Source organism: Vanellus vanellus (assembly GCF_965231255.1).
Source record: "Vanellus vanellus genome assembly, chromosome: 24".
Lineage (NCBI taxonomy): Eukaryota > Metazoa > Chordata > Aves > Charadriiformes > Charadriidae > Vanellus > Vanellus vanellus.
This window is the reverse complement of record NC_138929.1, coordinates 98,950-119,889: the sequence shown is the minus strand read 5'-3', so window position 1 is coordinate 119,889 and position 20,940 is coordinate 98,950. Positions and strand designations below refer to the sequence as shown.

General features: G+C 41.4%; 2 protein-coding genes across 4 annotated transcripts; one reads left to right on the top strand and one right to left on the bottom strand.

The window, feature by feature from the left end:
• Positions 1-1,794: 1,794 nt before the first annotated feature.
• DUSP3 (dual specificity phosphatase 3) lies at positions 1,795-12,041 on the bottom strand. Of its 2 annotated transcripts, none has more exons than XM_082494898.1 (3): positions 11,894-12,041; positions 6,279-6,505; positions 1,795-3,091 (listed from the first exon to the last, which is right to left on the bottom strand). In XM_082494898.1, the coding sequence occupies exons 1-3, from the start codon at positions 11,935-11,937 to the stop codon at positions 2,886-2,888; spliced, it is 477 nt and encodes a 158-aa protein (XP_082351024.1). In that variant the 5' UTR covers positions 11,938-12,041; the 3' UTR covers positions 1,795-2,885. The 2 variants fall into 2 exon arrangements, with proteins under 2 accessions (XP_082351024.1, XP_082351023.1); XM_082494897.1 differs by having other exon boundaries at positions 11,865-12,039.
• Positions 12,042-12,146: 105 nt separating this feature from the next.
• Positions 12,147-19,328, top strand: LOC309681098 (ras-related protein Rab-18-B-like). 2 transcript variants are annotated; one of them, XM_082494912.1, is made up of 7 exons: positions 12,147-12,290; positions 12,368-12,423; positions 12,565-12,626; positions 14,599-14,671; positions 15,836-15,954; positions 16,831-16,897; positions 17,747-19,328. In XM_082494912.1, the coding sequence occupies exons 1-7, from the start codon at positions 12,226-12,228 to the stop codon at positions 17,920-17,922; spliced, it is 618 nt and encodes a 205-aa protein (XP_082351038.1). In that variant the 5' UTR covers positions 12,147-12,225; the 3' UTR covers positions 17,923-19,328. The 2 variants fall into 2 exon arrangements, with proteins under 2 accessions (XP_082351038.1, XP_082351037.1); XM_082494911.1 differs by having other exon boundaries at positions 12,368-12,626.
• Positions 19,329-20,940: the final 1,612 nt, after the last annotated feature.

Below are 20,940 nucleotides of genomic sequence, written 5' to 3'. Positions count from 1 at the left end.
CTAACTCTTAAATACAAAAACCCCAAGCTGTTGCCTTTTCTTTCATTGTGCTGAATTTGACATGGTAGATATATTTGTTCTATGATAGATGTATATTTCACAGAGACCCCATCCTTTCTCCAGAGTGCTATCTACACAAAAAGTACCACACTGGTATTCAGGATAAACATATTAATGTAAACCCAGGTCACATTACTTTAGCTACAACCAAGAGGTTTCAGCTCCAAAAAAGAGAAATTTAGAAGTATACAGCATATCATTATTAGAGGCATACAAGCTCTTATTGGCCAGCTAAAATAGGCAGAGGAATTTGCAACATTACTGTACTTAAAGAGCAAGATAAGCCTAAAAGAGGACGGGTATGATCCATTAATGGAGCAGTGGTCTGACATTCTATTTTTAGCCTACTCCAAAAGCAGAGCTAGAAATGGTTTAATTACTGAGTCACATATCAGTAACTCAAAATAGAATATACAGACTTAGAGCTCAATGTTTAAAATCAATTTATAGCACTGTCTTATTTATTCCTCTCCACCCTCATATCAAAAAATGCTTGTTAAAGCAGTTTTGTTATACTGAGATAAATGGGCCAGAGTACCACTGAAGTTACCACTAGAAGTGAGCAGTGTCCTATGAATTAAAAGAACATCTTGAATACAAGAATATATTCCTGTATGTCTTGATTTGTCAGTATTTCTTGACACTGACAAATCTAAAACCATAAGGTAAACAGACTCAATTTTAATAAACCATTTGGGTTTTAATCTGACAACTATTAGCCTTCTTACAATCTATGGAAGAGTAACAAAAATCTAATGCCTAATCATTTCTTAGCTCTTTAATGGACTGGAATTTTTCAGTTCTAAGTAACAGGTCAAAGACAAAGTGAATGCACATGAATCTTTTTTTTTCTTGGAGTGCAGATAGGTATCATGAATACATGGCGCAAGATGAGATAGAAAAAAAAAATCTACGCCCATAGCAAAAATTTTAAAAGGATGATTTATAAATAAGACTGCAGTATGGAAAACTGAGTATAATAGAAAAGATAAGGCCAGCATTCCTATTCCCCAAACTACACAGCATGAAATTAGTAACTAGGAATTTTGAAGAAGCAATTCATTTAAAACTGATACAATGGGATAAACAGGTATGTAATTAGCCAATGAAAATGACTACTGTTCGTTATTACTGAACCATCCTAATTCAAAGCAAGCACTAAATGCTAACTGTAGGAAGGTGCAAGGAAACACTATGTAGTGTTCCCCAATTGTCACTCTGAAGGACACAAAAGAGAAAAGGCTACTTGATTTGGCCGTTCCTATCCTGTGCCAGGAAACAAAAATAAGCCTGGTCTTCAACCAGAATCATCACCTCTGGAGTTTAATTTCAAGAAAGTTATCCAGTGATACAGAACTCCCCCCCGCCACTTCTACCAACCCAAACAACACAATCCCAACAACTGAAAGTAAAAAAATGTACGTCCCTTGGGATTTTTGAGTAGCAAACTGAATATACAAAACTAGATCTGGGCTTACAGGTGCTACTAATACAACAGTGTTTCTGTTTAAAATAGTGTTGATTTTTGATCTAGAACTATCTTAAAGCACAGATAAAAAGCGAACACAGACATCTCAGGTTCTGTTAGTTTAACCAACAATTTCCAGTCTGCATTTGGAGATCCTTTGTGTTAACACAGTGCTGTAACTCACAGGTACACATTTACACACTAAGCCAGGCATACCATAAACAAAGCTCCCTCTCCCAGCGTTGCAATGACTCATTTCATCTGTATGTCAAACAGAATCAAGACATCATTTATTTTAATAGAAAGGAAGTTTCATACACCGTGTGGTATGTAACAATGCTAATTTCTATTTAATGATACCATGCAAGCAATCCAAGAAGCTAAGTGTACTTCTGCAAACTGCTGTGTAAGCACACCTGTGCTGCCCTACTGGAAGTAATTTGCATATGTGCTCATTCCATTCCATGTTAATAAACAGCGATAATAAAGAAGGGAGAAAGACACTGTAATTCAATACAAGCCTCTGGAGCCTTTATGTTCTGATACTTAGGACTTTATCATACATCCAGTACAAGCACTCCTAAATACAGACATTATTTCCTCCTTGCTCAAGCTTTTTCCTCAACATTTGCTCTTGACGTATTTTTCTAGTATGACTTCAAAACAAAAATAAAAGAACACTTAATATCAGACTATTTCATGTCAACCACAACAGCAAGAGGTACAATATTCTTGGAAATACAGTGTGCATCAAGATTGGGCTCTGAATGGCTTTACTACCAAGCACTGTGTATTGCATAAATCCACACTAAACACAACACTGCATACCCTTCATTTTACAAGTGAGTGCATATGTGCATTTGTATATTTGCTTTTCCATTCCTTGAAGCTCCTACACTCAAACTTTAGGCACCTGTGTGCATGAAAAAGAACCTTTAGAAAATACAGTACTTCAATTAAGAGTGAGTGAAGAGATGTTTTGGGGCTCACAGAAAATGGTGCTCCGGTGGGACACCAGACAAGGCTTAAACGAATCACACTCAATGTCAATGCAAACCACATCTGCTACAGAGTCTGCAGCGGGCTCTGAAATACATGTGAAGAGAGCTGTTATCACTGGAGTTACCCATCTAAAAACACTTCTTTATTGCAACAGCTCCAAACAGTGACACAATTTTGTGCCATCTTGAAAGACAGACCCAGTGTTCAAGAAAGATACTTTTGCTAGACAAGACCACAAATTCTGTCTCCCTCCCATTACGCAATTTAGCTTGGTGGTTGGGGTTTGGGAATCTAAAGCACCTAAGACGTCCTCTGGTGGTTTGAGAAACTTCAAAAAATACTACAGTGCTCTGCTCTAGGGCTTCAGCTTGCCCTCCTTCACTAATTGCTCATTGAGCTGGCAAAGCTGCCTTAGAAAGCCATCATTGGGGCCAATCTCTCGCTTCTGCCGGACAGTGCTCAATGCAGACTTGACATCCATATTCTGGCGAAGCATGAGGTAGGCGATGACCAGTGTAGGAGAACGGCTGTAGCCCTCACGGCAATGCACAAACACTTGCCCTGCAGGGAAGACAGGTCATAATTTGGGTTATACTGGAATACATATTTGAAAAGCAACATGAAATAGCTAGGATATAAAGCGTAATAATATTAGTCCTTCAGCAGCTTCAGAAATGTAAATTCTGAATGCTACAGAAGACCGTAGAACTTGGAAGAAAAGTACTAGCACTCTGTTAGTAGCTACACAGTCTGTCATCAAGGATAATGCAGAAAAAAATGGCTGTATATCAAACATTCACAGTAAAACATATTTGCTACGATATTACAAAGAGTCAAACTGTGTCTGTTTACTACACTTCTCCAATCTTTTGTGGTTTAGAATAAGCCTTGCCCCTAAAGATGACCAGTAGCAAAAAGCACAAATAAATGATGCAAAGTTTGAAGTACAGTGAAGACAGAGAAATAGTGACATATATTGCGTCTCTCTAAAGATATCCAGCCTTTTTGCTGCATTGCTGCCAATTCCTATGCTCACTCCACGTTGGATCATTCCAAAGCTGAGCCCATCAGTGACAGTCATAGTGACTCTGTGGTAACATATTTAAGAAGGGGAAAAAAGCTGCTGGGCAACAGCAGCCGGAAAGAGGAGTGAGAGAAAGAGTTCTGCAGATACCAGAGTCAGTGAAGAAGGAGGGAGAGGAGGTGCTCCAGGTGATGGAGCAGGGATTCCCCCGCAGCCTGTGGTGAAGACCATGGTGAGGCAGGTTGTCCCCCTGCAGCCCATGGTGGAGCAGACATGCACTGCAGCCCATGGAGGACCCCATGCTAGGGCAGGTGGATGTGCCCCGAAGGAGGCTGTGACCCCATAGAGAGCCTGTGCTGGAGCAGGCTCCTGGCAGGACGTGCAGACCTGTGAAGAGAGGGGCCCACGCTGGAGCAGGTTTGCTGGCAGGATTTGTGACCCCACGGGGACCCACACTAGAGCAGTATGTCCCCAAAGAACTGCAGCCTGTGGGAAGGACCCATGCTGGAGAAGTTCTTGGAGAATTGTCTCCTGTGCCACGCTGGAGCAGGGGAAGAGAGTGAGGAGGAAGAAGCAGCAAAGACAACGTGTGATGGACTCACCACAACCCCATTCCTCATCCCCTTTATGCCGCTCGGGGGAAGGAGGTAGACAGAATTGGGAGTGAAGTTGAACCCAGGAAGGAGGGAGGGGTGAGGGGAAGGTTTGGTTTTATTTCTCATTATCTTACTCTGATTTGATCGGTAATAAATTAATTTCTCCAAGCTGAGTCTGTTTTGCCCATGACAGTGATTGCTGAGTCATCTCCTTGTCCTTATCTCGACCCACGAACCTTTTGTCGTATTTTTCTCCCCTTGCCCAGCTGAGGAGGGGGAGTGATAAGAGTGGCTTTGGTGGGCACCAGGCATCCAGCCAAGGTTAACCCACCACACGGGTAAATCCTGTAGGTAGGTATCCAACAACAATAAAATGGGCCACTGCTCCCTTTGAAAAATCCAGTTCGATTTTATCGCTTCTCAGCTGCTTCCCCTTTGACCTACTTTTCCAGACACAAAAATTTTCCCCTTCCCAAATGCAGTGGGAGATACGGACCCAGGCTACTCTCCAGAGTAAATTTTTTTCTGAGACAAGAGAACAGATGAACCATACACACACATTTTCATCATAACCACAACTTGCTTTGAACCACAGCAACAGAAAGCAGCTCAAGGCAAATCTCTTATCAGTAGCAAGGTAAACAGCTAAAACAATTCATTCTCAACATTTAATAGCCCGTAGCCATAAAATAGCAAGATTTAGAGATTCTTGATCTTATCACGGAATAAAATTGACTTCCCCTCTGCAAACGATATGAAGCAAAAGGGTTTCTATCCCTGCTCTGTGAAAGGCAGTGTCTTAAGGGCTGCCTTCCAGACCTTTAGCATACCAAACCTGCCTTCCAGAACTTCATGCAACTACAATGCTAAAATGAAACTGAACGAAAATACTACTGCATCCCTCTTCTCTTCACTGTCCTTACTCTACACTTCAATGTCAGACAAAACTATCCAATTTCAGTAGCGAGTTAATCTTAAAACTGGCTCCAGCATCACCCAGCTGCAAGGTTCCTCTTTGTTTACCACAGTAAGAAAACAGTGGCAGGCATGGTAGACAACTACTAAGACTGAAAGAATCAGCAAATAGAACTGCTACTGTAAATTCAGATTGACTCTGCAACTGTTTAGATCAAACTGAGTAGGGACAGTCATGGCACAGCTAACACTGTTAAACTCTTTCTTCCTACTGCAACCTGTTGCAGTGAGAGACAATACTAACTGGAAGAGTTGCATTTCAATTTTTAGGATTTTTCATGCTCCACCAAACTGGAGGTAAAATTTCTTTCCACCTGTCAAAAGGACATCATGGTTCTAGTACCCCTTTTGCCCATTTCACAGAAAGAACACAGAATTGTGGGAGTTACTGTTCCTCCTTTTTCATGTTCAGTCATGAAGCAAGAAAGAAATTAAACATGTGTAGAAATAAGTGGTATGCTGAAATAGTCAGACAACAACAAACACCATCTGGCCCACTGCACTATGTCCTAGGATCTCTGCTCTGAGGAAACACACTGTAGAGAAATGAAGCAATCAACCACATTGCAAATATCATCTCCTGCAATCCTAGGGAATAATGAGGTAATCATCACATAAAATAATTAAATAACTTAATGTAATAAAAATTGTAAGGCAAAGGCCACAGTCTATCGATACTGTACATTTGGAAAAAAACCCACCATGTAGCAGGTTGTGTGAGTACCCTTCAGCAAGGCATTACTTGTATCACGTCTGCCCTTAATTTATAATTTCTAGTGTCCTAAAACAACTTTTTGATCCTGAACTTGTTCTTTTTATTTTTTCATGTGATTTACTGCTTCTAAGGACAAATAAGAACACATCTTCCCAGAAAGGCATTATTACAGGATGCAGCAGCTGTTTTCACTTTTCAAAGTCACCCCTACGGTGACAGACTTCCATTCCATACTGGAGACCTACATGTATACACAGAGGATTAAGATGTTTTATTGCGTTCTGGTGTCTTTGATGCAGAGCCTTGATCTGAATTCCTGATTTGGTTGTTCAGCTGATAATCTTGAGCAAAGAACCATTTTAAACCGTAAAATAAATTGCTAAAAAACACATGCAGTGCACAGAAAACATGGGAGAAAGATATTTCAGCTTGCCTTACCATCCTTCTGGGAAAGTGCTTTCTCAATAAAATCAGCTGCCTCCTCGAAATAGCGACTGAGGTTAAATTCTTGAGTATCGTTAGCTTTAATGCCATGGTATCTGATGCCTGTGCCTTCATAGAACTCTGCATTAGTGTTCACATGCATGAATGACTTCCCTTCTGCTGCATTCAGAACATGGGTTATCCCCAGGCGCTGCAGCTTCGTAATGTTCTTGGCTATGAACCTGTATGATAAAAAGTGTCAAGAAAACAATTAGAACTTGGTGAATCATCTCAGTGTTTATGATGTCCCCAGAAGGTATTGATAACGAAAACCTTTTTCTGTTAATAGATGCTAAATATACTGTGCCCAGAAGTGAATTAAATTCAGATTATGAATTGACAGAACACAGTCTATAGTAAGAGGAGATAACCATTAAATAATACGAGGAGACCATTGACTGCTTTTTGTCATAAACCCACTATTTTTCATTCTGAGTCTGATTATTTCCATATGTCAGTCCCATATTCCTTCCTGGGAAGAGAAAAAGAACGTAAGTTTTACCACACCATGTGGTCTCCTAGTAAAATCTGAGCCCACTGGTCAACATTAACAGGATGTAAAAGAAGGCTTTAGTTGAAAGATAACAGTTCCTGCACACTTTGTGAAGAGGTAGCCTAAACAGACAGAAATCCCTTTATTGTTTTTAAAGGCAGCTTTCACTATGTGTCTAACTGGATGTGGAAACAGAAACCTTTTAGAAAACCTCCCTATGGCTCAATTCATAAATTGCAAATACAAGGATTCTTAATGTTAAGCTTAGCTCCAGATAAGCATTTGTGCGCTATCTTTTTGGACAAGTTTCTAAGAGATGTCAATGCACCTAAGGGTTTGCTGGATGCTTAGCTATTCTAAAAAAGTTAAAATAAATACCCAATTAGTTGGTTCATATCTATATGAATCTCTGAGCGCATTCACTCACAATTTCCACATAATTTAGGGCTATATGAACATCTAGAGTGTTCCTTTTCTCCTAATGACTGTTCACCCCTTAAAATGTAGTGTATGCAAATGAATCCTTATGCACGAGTGAAGCTTCTACATTTTCTGCTGTGTGTGCCAAACAACTATGGCAATGAGCCAAATATTTGTAAAGTCTTCATTACCCAAACAAATGTTGACAGATTTTCCAGCTGGCAGGACATCATCTGTGCTAGGGGACAAGTATCAGTGCCTGAGGAATTCTACTTGCAACACAAAAGTAAATCCTACAGTGCAAGGCCAAAACAAAAAGTGTTAATTCAGCTGTAAGTTCCTATGCTTAGTGGAGTAAGTATATGGTTTAAGTAATAGTATGTAGATCAATATATATCTGATAGTGATCAAGATCAATAGAAACTCATGTGCTGGAATTGTGGTTGAATCTGGCAGCACAGACTGGCTCCCCTGGAGGCAAACTCATTCCCAGCGAACTATTTTTGCGCATCTGTTTTTTATATTTATATTTTATAGATGATTTTCTTACACAGCTAGAGGTGAAAAAGCGAGTATTCGTATGCCATTTTTTGTCCCTTTCCAAACAGTCTTTGGATCTCTCCCATCCTTAATGTTTCATTCCAGCTGTATCATGTTCGATGTTGAAATGCTATCTCCTCCAAACAGCAGGGACGCTAACATCAGCTTCTTCTGTTTCCCTAAGAAAAATCACAGAATCTTGTCTGTTCTCAATATGGAAGATTGAGAGTCCCTTGTCCTGTGAGTAACACTAGTAAGAAGTGTTTCTTTTGAACAGAGATGAACAATTTTACCAGTCACAAAACACAGGTCATAGAGAACCATGCATCAGCAATTAAGGGTATGTGAGGCTATAAAGTATTGCCATATGGGATTTTAAGCTAATAAAACAAGTCCTTAACAGCAAAAAATGCCAGCACACTAACACATTTGAATTTCCACTGTTATGTTCATGCAAAATTGTTTCCTCACCGCTTCATCCCTTACAGTCACTAAATTTAATATTAATTTTGGGAGAATGTCTTTCATACTCCTTACAACACACCTGCACTTCTAGCACATTAAGAACAAAGAATTGCTTCATGGGTTACCCACACACATTAAAGCAGACAAAAAACTCAGATTGGGCATTCTTAACCAGAACTTTTTTACCAAATACAGTTCTGGAGACATGGCTTTAATTGTTACAGGCTTCCAATAGTCCATGAAAAAAAACCCACAAACAGATCCCCTTAGCCAGTAGTACAGAAAACTTAGCCTGCTTGCTTTCTGGCAAAACACTGGTTCTGACATGACACAGTTGCTCTGAATAAAAGCCCTACCCTCCAGCGTGCTGACTGCTCCCCACATTTTGGTGCCATCTACAACCCTGATAAAGATGCATTCTGTCTAACTGTCCTGGTTACTGATTAGGATGTTACACTGAAACAAATCTTGACTTGTAGAAAATGATTTGTACTTCCAGTGTATCCTGAATTCTTATTTTGTTATCACTTGAAAAATACATAATTGTGCTTGTCTGCCACCTATATACTAACTCTTGTTTTAGTGATACTATGTTTTTACTCTTGTCTTCACAAATCTTGTCTAATCTTCTTGAGAGGTTAGAACTGTCTACTGGAATATGCTAAAACATTCCTCTAAAAATATTTTATTTTATCATTTCACCTCTGTATTTTCATTAATTATGACCTTTATATATTGCAGGGAAGATCTAGTACTTTGGCTCTGCCTGTAACTTGAAGTCATTTGACAGATAAATGTTTATTCACGGAATCACAGAATCACGGAGTTTCAATGTATTCTACACTATGACCCAATTTAATCTTATCTGCCTAAACATCTCTGCATTGTCATTTTTATCTAAAGATGAGTTACTCATAAGGAGAGACAGCAGCACCCCTATGCAAAATATTCTAAAAGGTTTCCAACAGAAGCTTCTGAATGTCACTCAGACGCTTTAGTTTTTTCCTGTGAGTTCCTGTTCAAATTCTATTGCTTTTATTCCATGTACTGGGATTCCACCCCCCCATGTTAAAACTCTTCATATGTGCCTACTCTGTGAATTCTTATTGTTATAAAATCTCTGCCGGTTGTAGTCATAAATGTGGCCCTATATTGCAGAAAGGTTTGATCCATCCAAGTCAAAGCAGAGATTTGAATGCCAGATCAAAAGACCGTGTTACTTTGTTCTCCTAGTATATCGCCTCCGCGGACTTCCCTGTAGCCCAATGAAAAGTGCTTCCAACAACTCCTCAGAGATTCACTAAGGAGATTTGTGCAACAAAGACCAAAACCAAGATACGAGGTGAGTGCCAATCATATGCATGCTGCACCAAGACAGCTTCAAATATGAGATGTATCCCAAGCTCTGTGCAGATGCTAGAGCAGAGCAAGACAGGCTAATGAACTGCAAATACAAGCCCCAAACAAAGCCATGGCTTATTTCTTGCACACAGCAGTAAAAGCTTTATCGATGCTTTGCACACTGTTGGACCCACATATGCATGAAGCCTGAGAGTCCGAGTACAAAGGAGATCCACTTCCCCAGCAGTTTGTAGGAGAAGGAGTCAAGTCAGAAAAACAGATCTCTCTTCAGCCTTATCTTTACACAAGGAGAGTACGAAGGAGGGACAGGTAGCTGGAAATGGTGTGAGAACAGACCTGCACAGTTTCATATTATAGCAAATGCTACTTACAAAGCAGTATACCACAACCCCACTTGATACAAAAAAATCCTCCTTAGAATTAGTGTTATTTCTAGTTTGAGAATATCAAAGTTCACCCTGCAGTGACTGAATTTTAATAGACATTCATCCATCCAACCAGACCTCAGCATTATCTTAACTCTCTGTGGATGCTTCAAAGATATTATTGACAACTAAATCTTTATAAATTAAGTAGGTTGTCTGTTCCTACTGTGAAATAGCTTTTTCAGCCCACAAAATTACTTCTTACCTTTAGCTGTCCTCCACAACTTTTCAGCATCCTTTTAAAAACACTGACAGTAGAATTGCACGTTGTCTGTTAGTCCAACTAACAGCTAACCTGTTCTTATGCTACAAACTGCACTTGTGCTCCAGATATTTTTGGTTGTCAATCGTTACATAAAATGCCCTTCTCTAGGGCTTCTAGCTTTCCACTAGACAGACATTACCCATCCTGCAACTTACACTTTCATCCTCTATTCCTAGATAACCTTGCATCTGAATGTATTAAAGTTCATACTGTATAATTAAAATCAATTATTGCAATGAAAACTACTCTGTAGTAGCCAACTATCTTCAAAATTATGTTGTAATTATTTGCTGCGCAAATCACCTTACAGGCTATGACTTAATTTCTTCCAGGTAACTGCTAAAAATATGAAGAAGGTGGCTGTCAGACATCAAATTGGCCATTGAGACAATAATTTTGGTCCTATTTCTAGATGCGCATGTCCCACATCAACTGGCAGTGACAAACATCATGTGCTTTGGCTTAGGAGAAAGTTAATGAAAACCTATAGGTTTGACTTTTATTTCCTTAGGAGTTACAAGCTTCAAATAAGAAGAGGGATCCAGTATACTACACATGTATCAAGAAGTCCCCAATTTCACAAAGTGACAAAGATGGACAAAAGGGGACAAAAAATGAGCAGGATATCATAGGATTGGAACAGATAACTGAAATCATAATCTTGGTGCAAAGAATAAACATCATAAAACTGAGAAAAGACGTGCTATTGGTGAACCCTGAACACTTTTCTTCATAGCCACAGCTGTAATGCTTTGGCTCCCATCATGGGCATGAATACTCCATTAGGATCGGGTTTTTTAGGGCTTAGAGTGCAGAAACATTCGTTTGACCAATCAGACAGGAGTGGCAACTCCTATTAAAGTCTTGCTTCCTTTAGGTCATTTTGCACGTGGTTAAACCCAGATCTAACATCCATATTGCTACTTTGCTTGTTCTTTGTGTTCCAGCTTATTCCACCCATCTGCCATGTGGTTATTACACCGGTGGTGTGACTGGGCTTCTGCAAATGGGTATCACACGTATACCTCACGGCATCTTGTCCCTCCTCCCTCTTCTGTGTGAATGACCACAGCTTGTTAGCAAGAGTTGGAAATACGAGGGGGAAAAAAGCCCAGTGCCAACACAACTGAGCAGAAGTGTATCATTATTAAGCAACTTCATTAGTTTTAACCGCGTTTCAGCAATTTTTTAGCTTAAATTTGGGACTTCAGCAGGGCACTGAACATTTTAGAAGATGCCGTTTATGAGCCTCATCGTTTGCCGCGTCAGGCACCACCAGGAGCCGCGGGCTACTCAGGCCTCGCAGCCGCAGGCCACCCGGCGCTCGGCTCCCCCCGGCCCCGCGGGGCCGCCCGGGGCTGCCCTGATCCGGATCCCGCAGCCGCATTTCCTCCGCCTCCAGCTGCCGTCCCGCCGGCTCCTCGGCGGACGCCCTGCGCCTCACAACCCTGCCCGGCCCCGCAGCCCGCCTCCCCCGACCCCTGCGCCCAAGTGTCTCTGAGGTCGCCGCCGAGGGGCTGACAGGCGCGGCCCCCGCACCCGCCCGCCTGGGCCCGGCCCGGGGCACTCACGCGTTCCCCACGTGGATGCGCGGCACCACCTCGTTGCTGTGCGCGCTAGGCAGGCTGTAGCAGCCGCTTCCATTAGCCAGAAGGTCGTTCAGCTCCTCCACCGAGATCCGGTAATCGGACATGGCCGGGCCCCAGCCAGCCACAGGCCCCTCGGCGCAGCCGCCTGGGCCCGGCGCTCCTGCCCCGCCCCGCCCGGCACCAGCCACCGCCCGATGGGCGGAGTCGCGACAGCTGTCCCCGTCGGCGGCGCGCGGTCCTGTCAGGGCAGTGCCGGGCCCATCGCTGCTGCCATCCGCCCAACCCGGCGGCCTCTGCTGCGCTCCTCGGCTGCGGGCGGCCCCGGATCCCTGCAGCGCGGGGCATGGACGCTGCAGGCCTCACCCTGAAGCTGCTTCTGGTCGGAGACAGCGCCGTGGGAAAGTCCAGGTGCGGGCCGGGCGTGCGGGCCGGGCGGGGCGGGCGCGCTCCACAGCGGGCTGAGCTCTCCGTCCCTTTCCCCACAGCCTCCTGCTGAGGTTCACCGACGGCGCATTTGAGCCGTGCCTGAAGCCCACCGTCGGTGAGTCGGGGATCCGCTCGCCCCCGCGCGGGGCCGTGTTCGGCGGTGCCGTTGGGGCGCCGCTGGTGAGAGGCGGCGGCGGGGCGGGCGTTCGGCAGTCCGTTTTGACAAGCCTTCCTTTCCCTTCTCGCTGCGCCTTAGGTGTTGACTTTAAAGTGAAGAAAATGGTGGTAGACGGCCGCGCAGTACAGCTTGCGATCTGGGTAGGTTTTGTTCTCCACAGGTGTGAAAACTTCAACAGCTTCTTTTGGTGGGGCTTTTGCCTCTTCCTTCTCCCACCAAGGGCTTCTGCATGTTGAGATTGCGTACTTGTGAGGCATATGCACATAGGATGAGTGCCTGTCGTGATCGTACAACAGTGATTGCAGACAGGGTTCTTTCAAAACACCAATAAATGCTTAATTGCTCTAGGTCTGGGATTTCCTTCGGTTCTAGTAGAGATTTTGACTGCTCTTTCTTGCACTTATACAGCTGGGTTTCTCAAACCCTCTGTGAAGTGTTAGACTTGCGAAGATGGGGCCATGAAAGGAAGGCAGGCGTTTCATGCCTGTATGACCCAGAAGCGCCCCCCGGGCAGCCGGCGCTTAAGTAAACTGCAGAAAAGTAATGGGTTGAGTGATTTCCTGTAGGGGCTATGTAGTGACTCTGTGTGTATACTATACTAGAAGCAGTCCAGATGCTGTATTTCCAGTACCTGCAAACTGGGAAATCAGATTGCAGCTGTGTGATCAGCATTGCTTATAATATTAAAGCATCACACTTATTCTCCTAAATAGAATGAAATGGCCCTAGAAGGAAGAGATTTTATATGTATGGCTATAGGTATTTGACAAAGAACACACCATCACAAGGTAAGTAATTGGGACTATTGGAAAGAGAGTACAAATGTGCCTTGGGCTGGTATTAACAAAAGTAATATAAATGCCAAAACTTGAATTACTTTCTTGTTTTCATTGACACACTGTGTACAGAGTGCAGACCAACAGTGATAAAGTTGCACTTGCTGTAGCCAGCGGGCATATGTATTGGCTGTATTTTGAGCATGCTGCACACAAAGCAGAACCTTTGCTGAGAGTAACCAATATATGTTTGCCTTAATAATCACACAGCGGTGTGTCTTCTTGCTGTGAAATGAAAAGCAAGGCCGGAACTTGTACAAGTTCTGTAGCTGGAAAAGGCACTTTTGCAGCAGTCTGTAACAGCATCAGGAGAAACTGCTAATTAGCAGAGGAAAAACAGTGCAGTTGTACAATGTTAAATAAAAACTTTAATGCATGTACAAGTGCGTCAAGGTCCAAGAGGCTTCTGCTTTAGCATCCGTGTGTGCATGGGTGCCTAAGAGTACAATATCCTTAGTAACGATGACCAGAATTAAGTAAATACATTGCCTATTTTAGTTTCTTTTTTTAACAAAACAAAAATAAATTAAAGCATAACTATTAGTCTGTTTATTGTAATCTGTACATAAACTTAAATAAATCTTTCTAGTAAAAATCATATTTGTGTAAATCTTTTGCCTCATTGTTCTGAGGGTTTTCGAAATAGCTCCTAAGTGCAACATGAAATTCAAAGATTCATGAGAAAAAGTGTGATGTCCTGAAGTAATAATTGAATGAAACTACTGATTTTAAATTTCTTGTCTGTTTAGAGTCTTAGCAAACTTAAAGTAATTCTTTCTAACTGGGTTCTCCTTTCCTGCTGTGGAAGAGCAAAAGGAGATTTTTGGAACCCCTGTGTCTACTTTCCTGCAGTGTCTCTCACTGGAAAACCAGTTATCCTCATCTCATTCAGTTCAGCTGATCGTTAACTGATTAAGCCTAGCTGCTTGCTTGCAGCAATAGCCTTCTATGTATTTCTTGAGTCCCATTGACTGGCTGCTTGTCTCACTTATGTTACAGGTGTCTGTCCTTATGACTTGAACCTTCAATTAAGCCCTCTCTATGCTTTTCTACCCCTCCTTAGCCACTTTCTGTTGCTGCTGCTAATGGTTTCAGACTGCTTCCCTCATTCTGTTGTCTTATGGTTTCACATATCCTTCCTGGTCAGGAAAAAATTAATTTTGTTTATCTTGTGTGGTTTAAAATACCAGTTTTGTTCTAAATAGATTTGATTTTGTCTGTGTTTGTTTTGGTGGGTTTTTTTGTTGTGTTTTTTTTTTTTTTCCCTCCTCTGTAGGACACAGCAGGACAGGAGCGCTTTAGAACACTGACTCCCAGTTATTACCGAGGAGCTCAAGGGGTTGTTTTAGGTAGGACATATATGGAAGAAAAACATGATTACAAAAAGTGTGGTCTTTATTACTACCTAAACGTGTATGTCTTTACAAAAGGAGGTTGTCTGAGAGAATCAGAGGAACAATTACAGTTTTTTACAACATTACTGCATCATAGAATCATAGAATGGTTTGGATTGGAAAGGACCTTGAAGACCATTGAGTTCCAACCCCACCTCCCACTAGACCAGGTTGCTTGAGGCCACGTCCAGCCTGGCCTTGAACATGTCCAGGGATGGGGCCTCAACAACCTCTCTGGGCAACCTGTTCCAAATCATTAGCTCAAACTGAGTATGCAAATCCACTGGTAGGAAATAATGCTTCTTCAAAATATTTTGAATTAGAAATACAGAGATGTCACACTGCAGGCTGTTGAGTGGATGAATTATTAGCTTTGTAGTAATTACTTTGGTGAGTTTCTGGTAGTAAGGCAGACTGGGTTTTGTGGTTTGGTTTTTTTTTTTTTTTCCCCCACGATGTTTTTACGTTCCCCCTCTCCCCCTTCCCTCGAAACTATTGATGGGATTACTGTAAGACATGAGGTTTGTAGCACAAGTAATGGGTGGTTAGTCCCTTTCTCCACAACAATACCAATTAGAAAAAGAAGGAATTCTTATTCTCGGGGATTGTGAAGGCTGAATACCTTGCTGGATAAAGTATTCTTTCTGACTGTGGTGCAGCTTTTTAAACCTTAGTGGTTAAGTGAATGCATTTGTGAAATTATCAGTGACCAAAAGTCACTTTTTACTCAGAATCCGTATTTTTAGCGGCAGTGCATGCATGTGGTTATACATTAAATAAAGTGACAAAATACCTATTTTAAAGTATTCTGTGTGGCCCAATACAGAACTAGTAACAGGTATAAGATTTCAACTGCTAAATCTGATTTCCAGTCACAGATCTATTGCAGAGATGCTTGTGTTCTGTAACCACTAGTGACTTTGGGTGAGCACAGCCAATGTGTTCCAGCTCTGGGAAGAGGATATAGTTGATAACATTCCCTAATACTGCTTTTTTTTTGGGGGGGGGGGGGAGGGGCTAGGCGACAGTAGTTAGCTAGTAGGGACTAAGTTCTGCCATAATGAAGTAAACATTGTTCAAGACTCTACAGCTGTTAAGATCCTTTTCCTCTGTTACCAGTGTATGATGTTACAAGAAAAGACACTTTCGCAGGACTAGAGAGCTGGCTGAATGAGCTGGAAATGTATACCACCAAAAGCAATGCTGTGAAGATGTTAGTTGGCAATAAAACCGATAAGGTCAGTTTAGAAATGCATCCTCTTACATTCTTCCACAGACTACTCAGTCACGATAGAGTATAAATGTGAGATAAGTGCCGAAACTAATACATCTGTTGTGCAAGGAGGCGACATGCTCTGTAACTGAGCAACCTGAGTTGGGCAGACTCCACCTAGTACCTTATTTTTGAAGCAGATCTTGTTAAAGATTTTAATGGAAACTCTCCTGGAGAGATGCAACTGATGAGAGAGATTCTCTTAAGATAGTGAGAGGTTCTGCCTAAAAACCATTAAAGTTAACTGCAGTGCAACAGCACAACTGCTGCTTTCTTTTTGACCAGAAGGTGTTTTGGACAGGTGGTGGGGAAGGAGAATTCAGCTCTTCAGATGGCTGTAGAGTATGCATCTGTGTGGGTGTGAGGTGCACTGGTTGCTGTACATTTCTGGGGTGTTTTAATAAATCTTAGAAGCCTGTAGCATAGTGCAATGTTTCACTTTTGCTTTACTGCAAGAGGTTTCCAGTGTGGCTATCCTGAACGAGGTTCTCTTCTGCCCTTTCCCAAATCTGTCAGTTTTCAGACCCTTTGATATGCCTTTTCAGCTGTTTGACTACTGAAACCTCCTTTCTGGCATATAACTTACTCCTGGTTGATTCAGAAGATGACAACGTATTCACTTCCTATTGATTTGATGTTGCCACTGTTCAATTTGACCCCCCTAACAGCCTGCCTAGCAGTAAGCTGTCTGTAGAGTGGAAAAATCCAGTTGCTGCTACATGGTTTTATAGACTTTTTTCTTTTCAGCAAAACTTCACTTCTGCAGTGGTGCTTTTTCAGGGACTTCCTAAAAGTGGCAAGTGTATCTTATTTCAGTCATGTTCTTCATTCGTCTCTGCAGCCTGATCGTGAAGTAGAAAGAAGAGAAGGACTCCAGTTTGCTAGGAAACGCTCGCTGCTTTTTATAGGTATGCAACTCTGTGCCAAAAAAATCAAATACTCTTATGTTTGGTATCGCTAAGCGTGAATTAAGTGTACAATTGTATTTCAGGCTGATAAGTTGATTTACTTTTTTTAGGACCTAATTAATATGCATTCTTTTTGCTGCATTAGTTCATATGCATGGATGTAGGTTTTAACTTTTTCCAGAGATGCTCTGCATTGACTGCAACTGGAAGTAATTTTCACTGAAAGAGATTTACTTCATATGCTGTGTAGGCATGAATTTTATATTCGCTTGAAACTAGCAGGATTTTTTTTAAATGAGAGCCCAGGAGACTGGAATTTTTCTCCTGAGTGATGTCAGCAAGGACCTTGGGTAATCTCTTTTGTTTCCAAGTTTCTGTTGCAGCAACATCAAAGACAATATTCTTAGACCAACAATAAAATGTACAATGTGAAGATATAAAGATGGAGAACAAATTGTGTTTGTTTTTTTTTTTTAAAAAAAGTACCTTTTAGAACAAATGCATAGGGGAAAATGTGTAATTCAATGTGCATTCTTTGTTTCCCTGCTTAGTTATTGAACAATTATACTCTAGATTTACTATCACAATCTGAGAACAATTTCTGTTTCTCCATTATGGAGAAAATAGGGAGCAGTGAAAATTTTTTAGGTGGAAAAATTACATGCTTCAGACTGGGATGCATTTCTGTTTATCATATTCAACTTAAGTGTGCCTCTATGGGAGAATGGAAAAGAAGTTCACTCATTTAGAAAATCATATCTTCTCTCTGGTCCCAAAAGAACTTCTTACAAAGTGGAATACTGCAAATAAGATAACATATTCCCCCCTCCGTTTCTTTGCCCTCACCAGAGACCAGTGCCAAGACACAGGATGGAGTGCAGCATGCCTTTGAGGAACTAGTCATAAAGATCCTGCAGACACCAGGTCTTTGGGATAAAAGCACAGAGAAGCGGGGAGTCCAGCTAATGGAATCTTCAGCACAGCAGGATAAAAGCTTATGTGGTATATACTGTCCAGTTTCTTAAATCTACAGGTGGCTGTTCTGTCTGAATGGAGTGGACTATTTTTTATTTTTTTTTTTTAAAAGGGGGGAGGGGAGCAGATTCCAAGCACTAGTCTGTGCCTTGTTTGACCTGCCACTGATTGTGTAGATCAAACCCCAAACCGATTGGCAAAATACATTTTTGTTCATTGACAAAATACAATTTATCCTTCGCTTATGCACAACTGGTATCTCCAGATATTTTTCTGGTAACTGTCAGGTTTTTTACTATTAAAATCATAGTGCTGCTTAGAGTATTGTGCTTTTGCTGTATGGCATTCAACATGGACTTGTTCTGAAATTCCTGCCTTGGCATAAAATAAAGTAGTACTCCATTTTGGGATATTATTGAAAAGCTTCTCTTCCCCAGAATGGCATGGGAGTCTTTTAGGCACCCAAGTTCCCTTAAATATAGTAAACAGTCAGGAGTCACCCTGAGCATTGACAGCATTTCGCTATTTCAGATGGTTTTAAGGAGTCAAAATTGCTACTTGTCCCCAGATAGTAAGCTAAGTTACTCCTTAATTTTAGGGTTGTAGTGAAGAGGTATATCTGTTAACATTTCGCAGGAAAAAACGCACTTCCTGTGGAGTAGACTGTAGGTTACCCCTTGCTGCTCTTAAATACTTTGTGCTGAGGATGAGTGGTGGAATGGAGTCATTGTTTTGGGCAGGTTATTACTGTGGGTCCTTTTTGCAGTTAATGGGGCCCTCTGCAAACCCATGTTCCTGCCCTCATTCAGCATTCACAGGGCTAAAACTAAGTTTAATATAAAATATGCTGGTTATGAAAGACTTTCGACTAGGATGAGTCTGTCTATTGCATATCCCATTATGTTCTGTCAGATAACTGCCTTTTTTACTTATCCCCCTCCCCCTCCCCGTTACATTGCCTTTTCTTGAAAACAAACTGCGTCATGGAATACATTAGCCTAGACTCTGATCTTGGTAGCAATGCCTATAGAAGACTTTTGGTTGGCTGCCAGCAACACTGTGAGAGTATCAAATTTGAGGATGATATTAAAAGCATTTAAAATGTAAACTGAAGTGCTTGTAAACAAATGACAAATCCAAAGTCAGTTGTTCATTACAGGACATTGTCAAGACAGAACAAAGAAATTGTGCTTTTTTAAAGATGCATGTTTTGATGATTCATTGCTATCAAGTTAATTTTTTAGTGGGAGTGCCTTCCTCAGTACCACCAGTGATTTGTGATGAGTGCTACCACAACACAGCTGAACACGAGGCGTGTGAACTTCAACCTCACCGTGGAACCATTCTAGCTTGTTCTCTGCAAAGTTGCTCTTTGTGGATCTGTTTTCTTCTGTGAAAAGTGGGCTTGTATAATTATTGCTCAAGTGAATAGAAATACCTGTATTGGGTTTTTGCATCAGCTTCTGTCTGCCTTGCAGTGGATGTAAGTGGCTGCATAGTTGGACTATCACCCCTATCTATTTCCCTCTGCTGAAATGAGTCTGAGGGAGATTACAGATCTTACAGTAGTTTTTAATGTCTTTAGCAGCAGAAACACATCTGCTCACAGCCAGCTGAAGGACTGCTTCTTACACTTCCATCTTGGTTACGGCCTATAAGGTGTCCCTTTCAAATACTTACTCATGTCAGCTTATGAGAGAATAGGAGAGAAAGGAGTTTGTGTTGGTGTGACTGATGGGATAGATACACTGTAAGCAGATCATAGAGGGTGTGGATTGTTAAACTACTGAGTGTCTATCAGCAAAATGGGAGCATGTCACAATCTGAGATTGTATGGAATCTCCAGGTATAACAGCAAACAGAGCACAGACACAAGAAGGTAAGCCCAGGGAGTCCAGTTCAGAAGATGGAAGGCTGTGGCAGCTGTAACAAAGCCATAAAACCAGGTGGGAAGGTGAGCAAGGAGACAGTCATGAGAAGATAGAGATGAATGGTGTCTCATCAGCAGGCCATACAATGGTCCTGGTGCATTCTCTGCTGTTTGTGTAGGGTTTTTTTCTGGTAACGGGCATGACTTGTGCAATGAGCCTGTTACCAAGGTATTCAGTCCTTTCCTGCGTTCCCTAGGATTAAGAAGAAACTGGAGGGAAGACCTTTCTGTTGCTGTCCTGTTGAATGTGGGCAGAACTGCTTAGCTGGTCTGTGCTGCAGTTGCTATCTGCCTTCATTAGGCAGCCTCATTTTTAAGAATGGCATATTTTTTTACAAATAATTAAACAGCTGGCAGCCCTTTTAAAAGTAACATCATCTTCCTTTGCATCATGCTTTAGTTCACTGCAAATGTAATCCTACTGAATGAATGCTTTCTCTGTTGTATTTGGGGGAAGAAACCCAAAACCAAAATCCACCTTGATTAATTTATGAATTTTTGTTGTTTATAGTAATAGCATTTTTTGAGGGAAGTCTATCACTTAGTCTGTCATTCAGCTTTGAATATAGTCAGGTCTGAAAATAGTAATGTAAATATATACACTCATTCTTACTAGAAACTACAAGATATGTGTCTACAATTCCAGATTTGCAAAATGAAATGTAAAATTTAGTGTTTAGGTCTGAGTGAACTATTCCTGTCATGGAATGTTTATACGCAGTGAGAAGGGTATCATCTGATTGTCTAACTTTGCCTTTCTAACCTCAAATATCAAGGGAAAAAAATGTATTACAAATTTGACTGGTGGTATCACTAGAAGTTATCATAGATCCTCTTGCTATATCAGAAGCTAGTCCCTGACATGGTGAAAACTGTGAATGTGAACAAGTAGCTCTGGCAAAGATTAGCACTGTGCAGTATTTAGCAGAACTATGTTCTGTCATAGTTGCAAACTGTGAGCAAAGAGCTACGATAAAGAAAAATCTAGGTTCTGTTGATTATTTGATTTGAAAGAACAAGCTAGAATTTGGTACATTTCTAAAATTATTGCAGCTCCACACTTCAGTCAAGAATTTTTGTTTGTTTTAACAGCAAGATGGTATTTTTTTTTTTACTGAAAAACTTCTAATAAGCATCT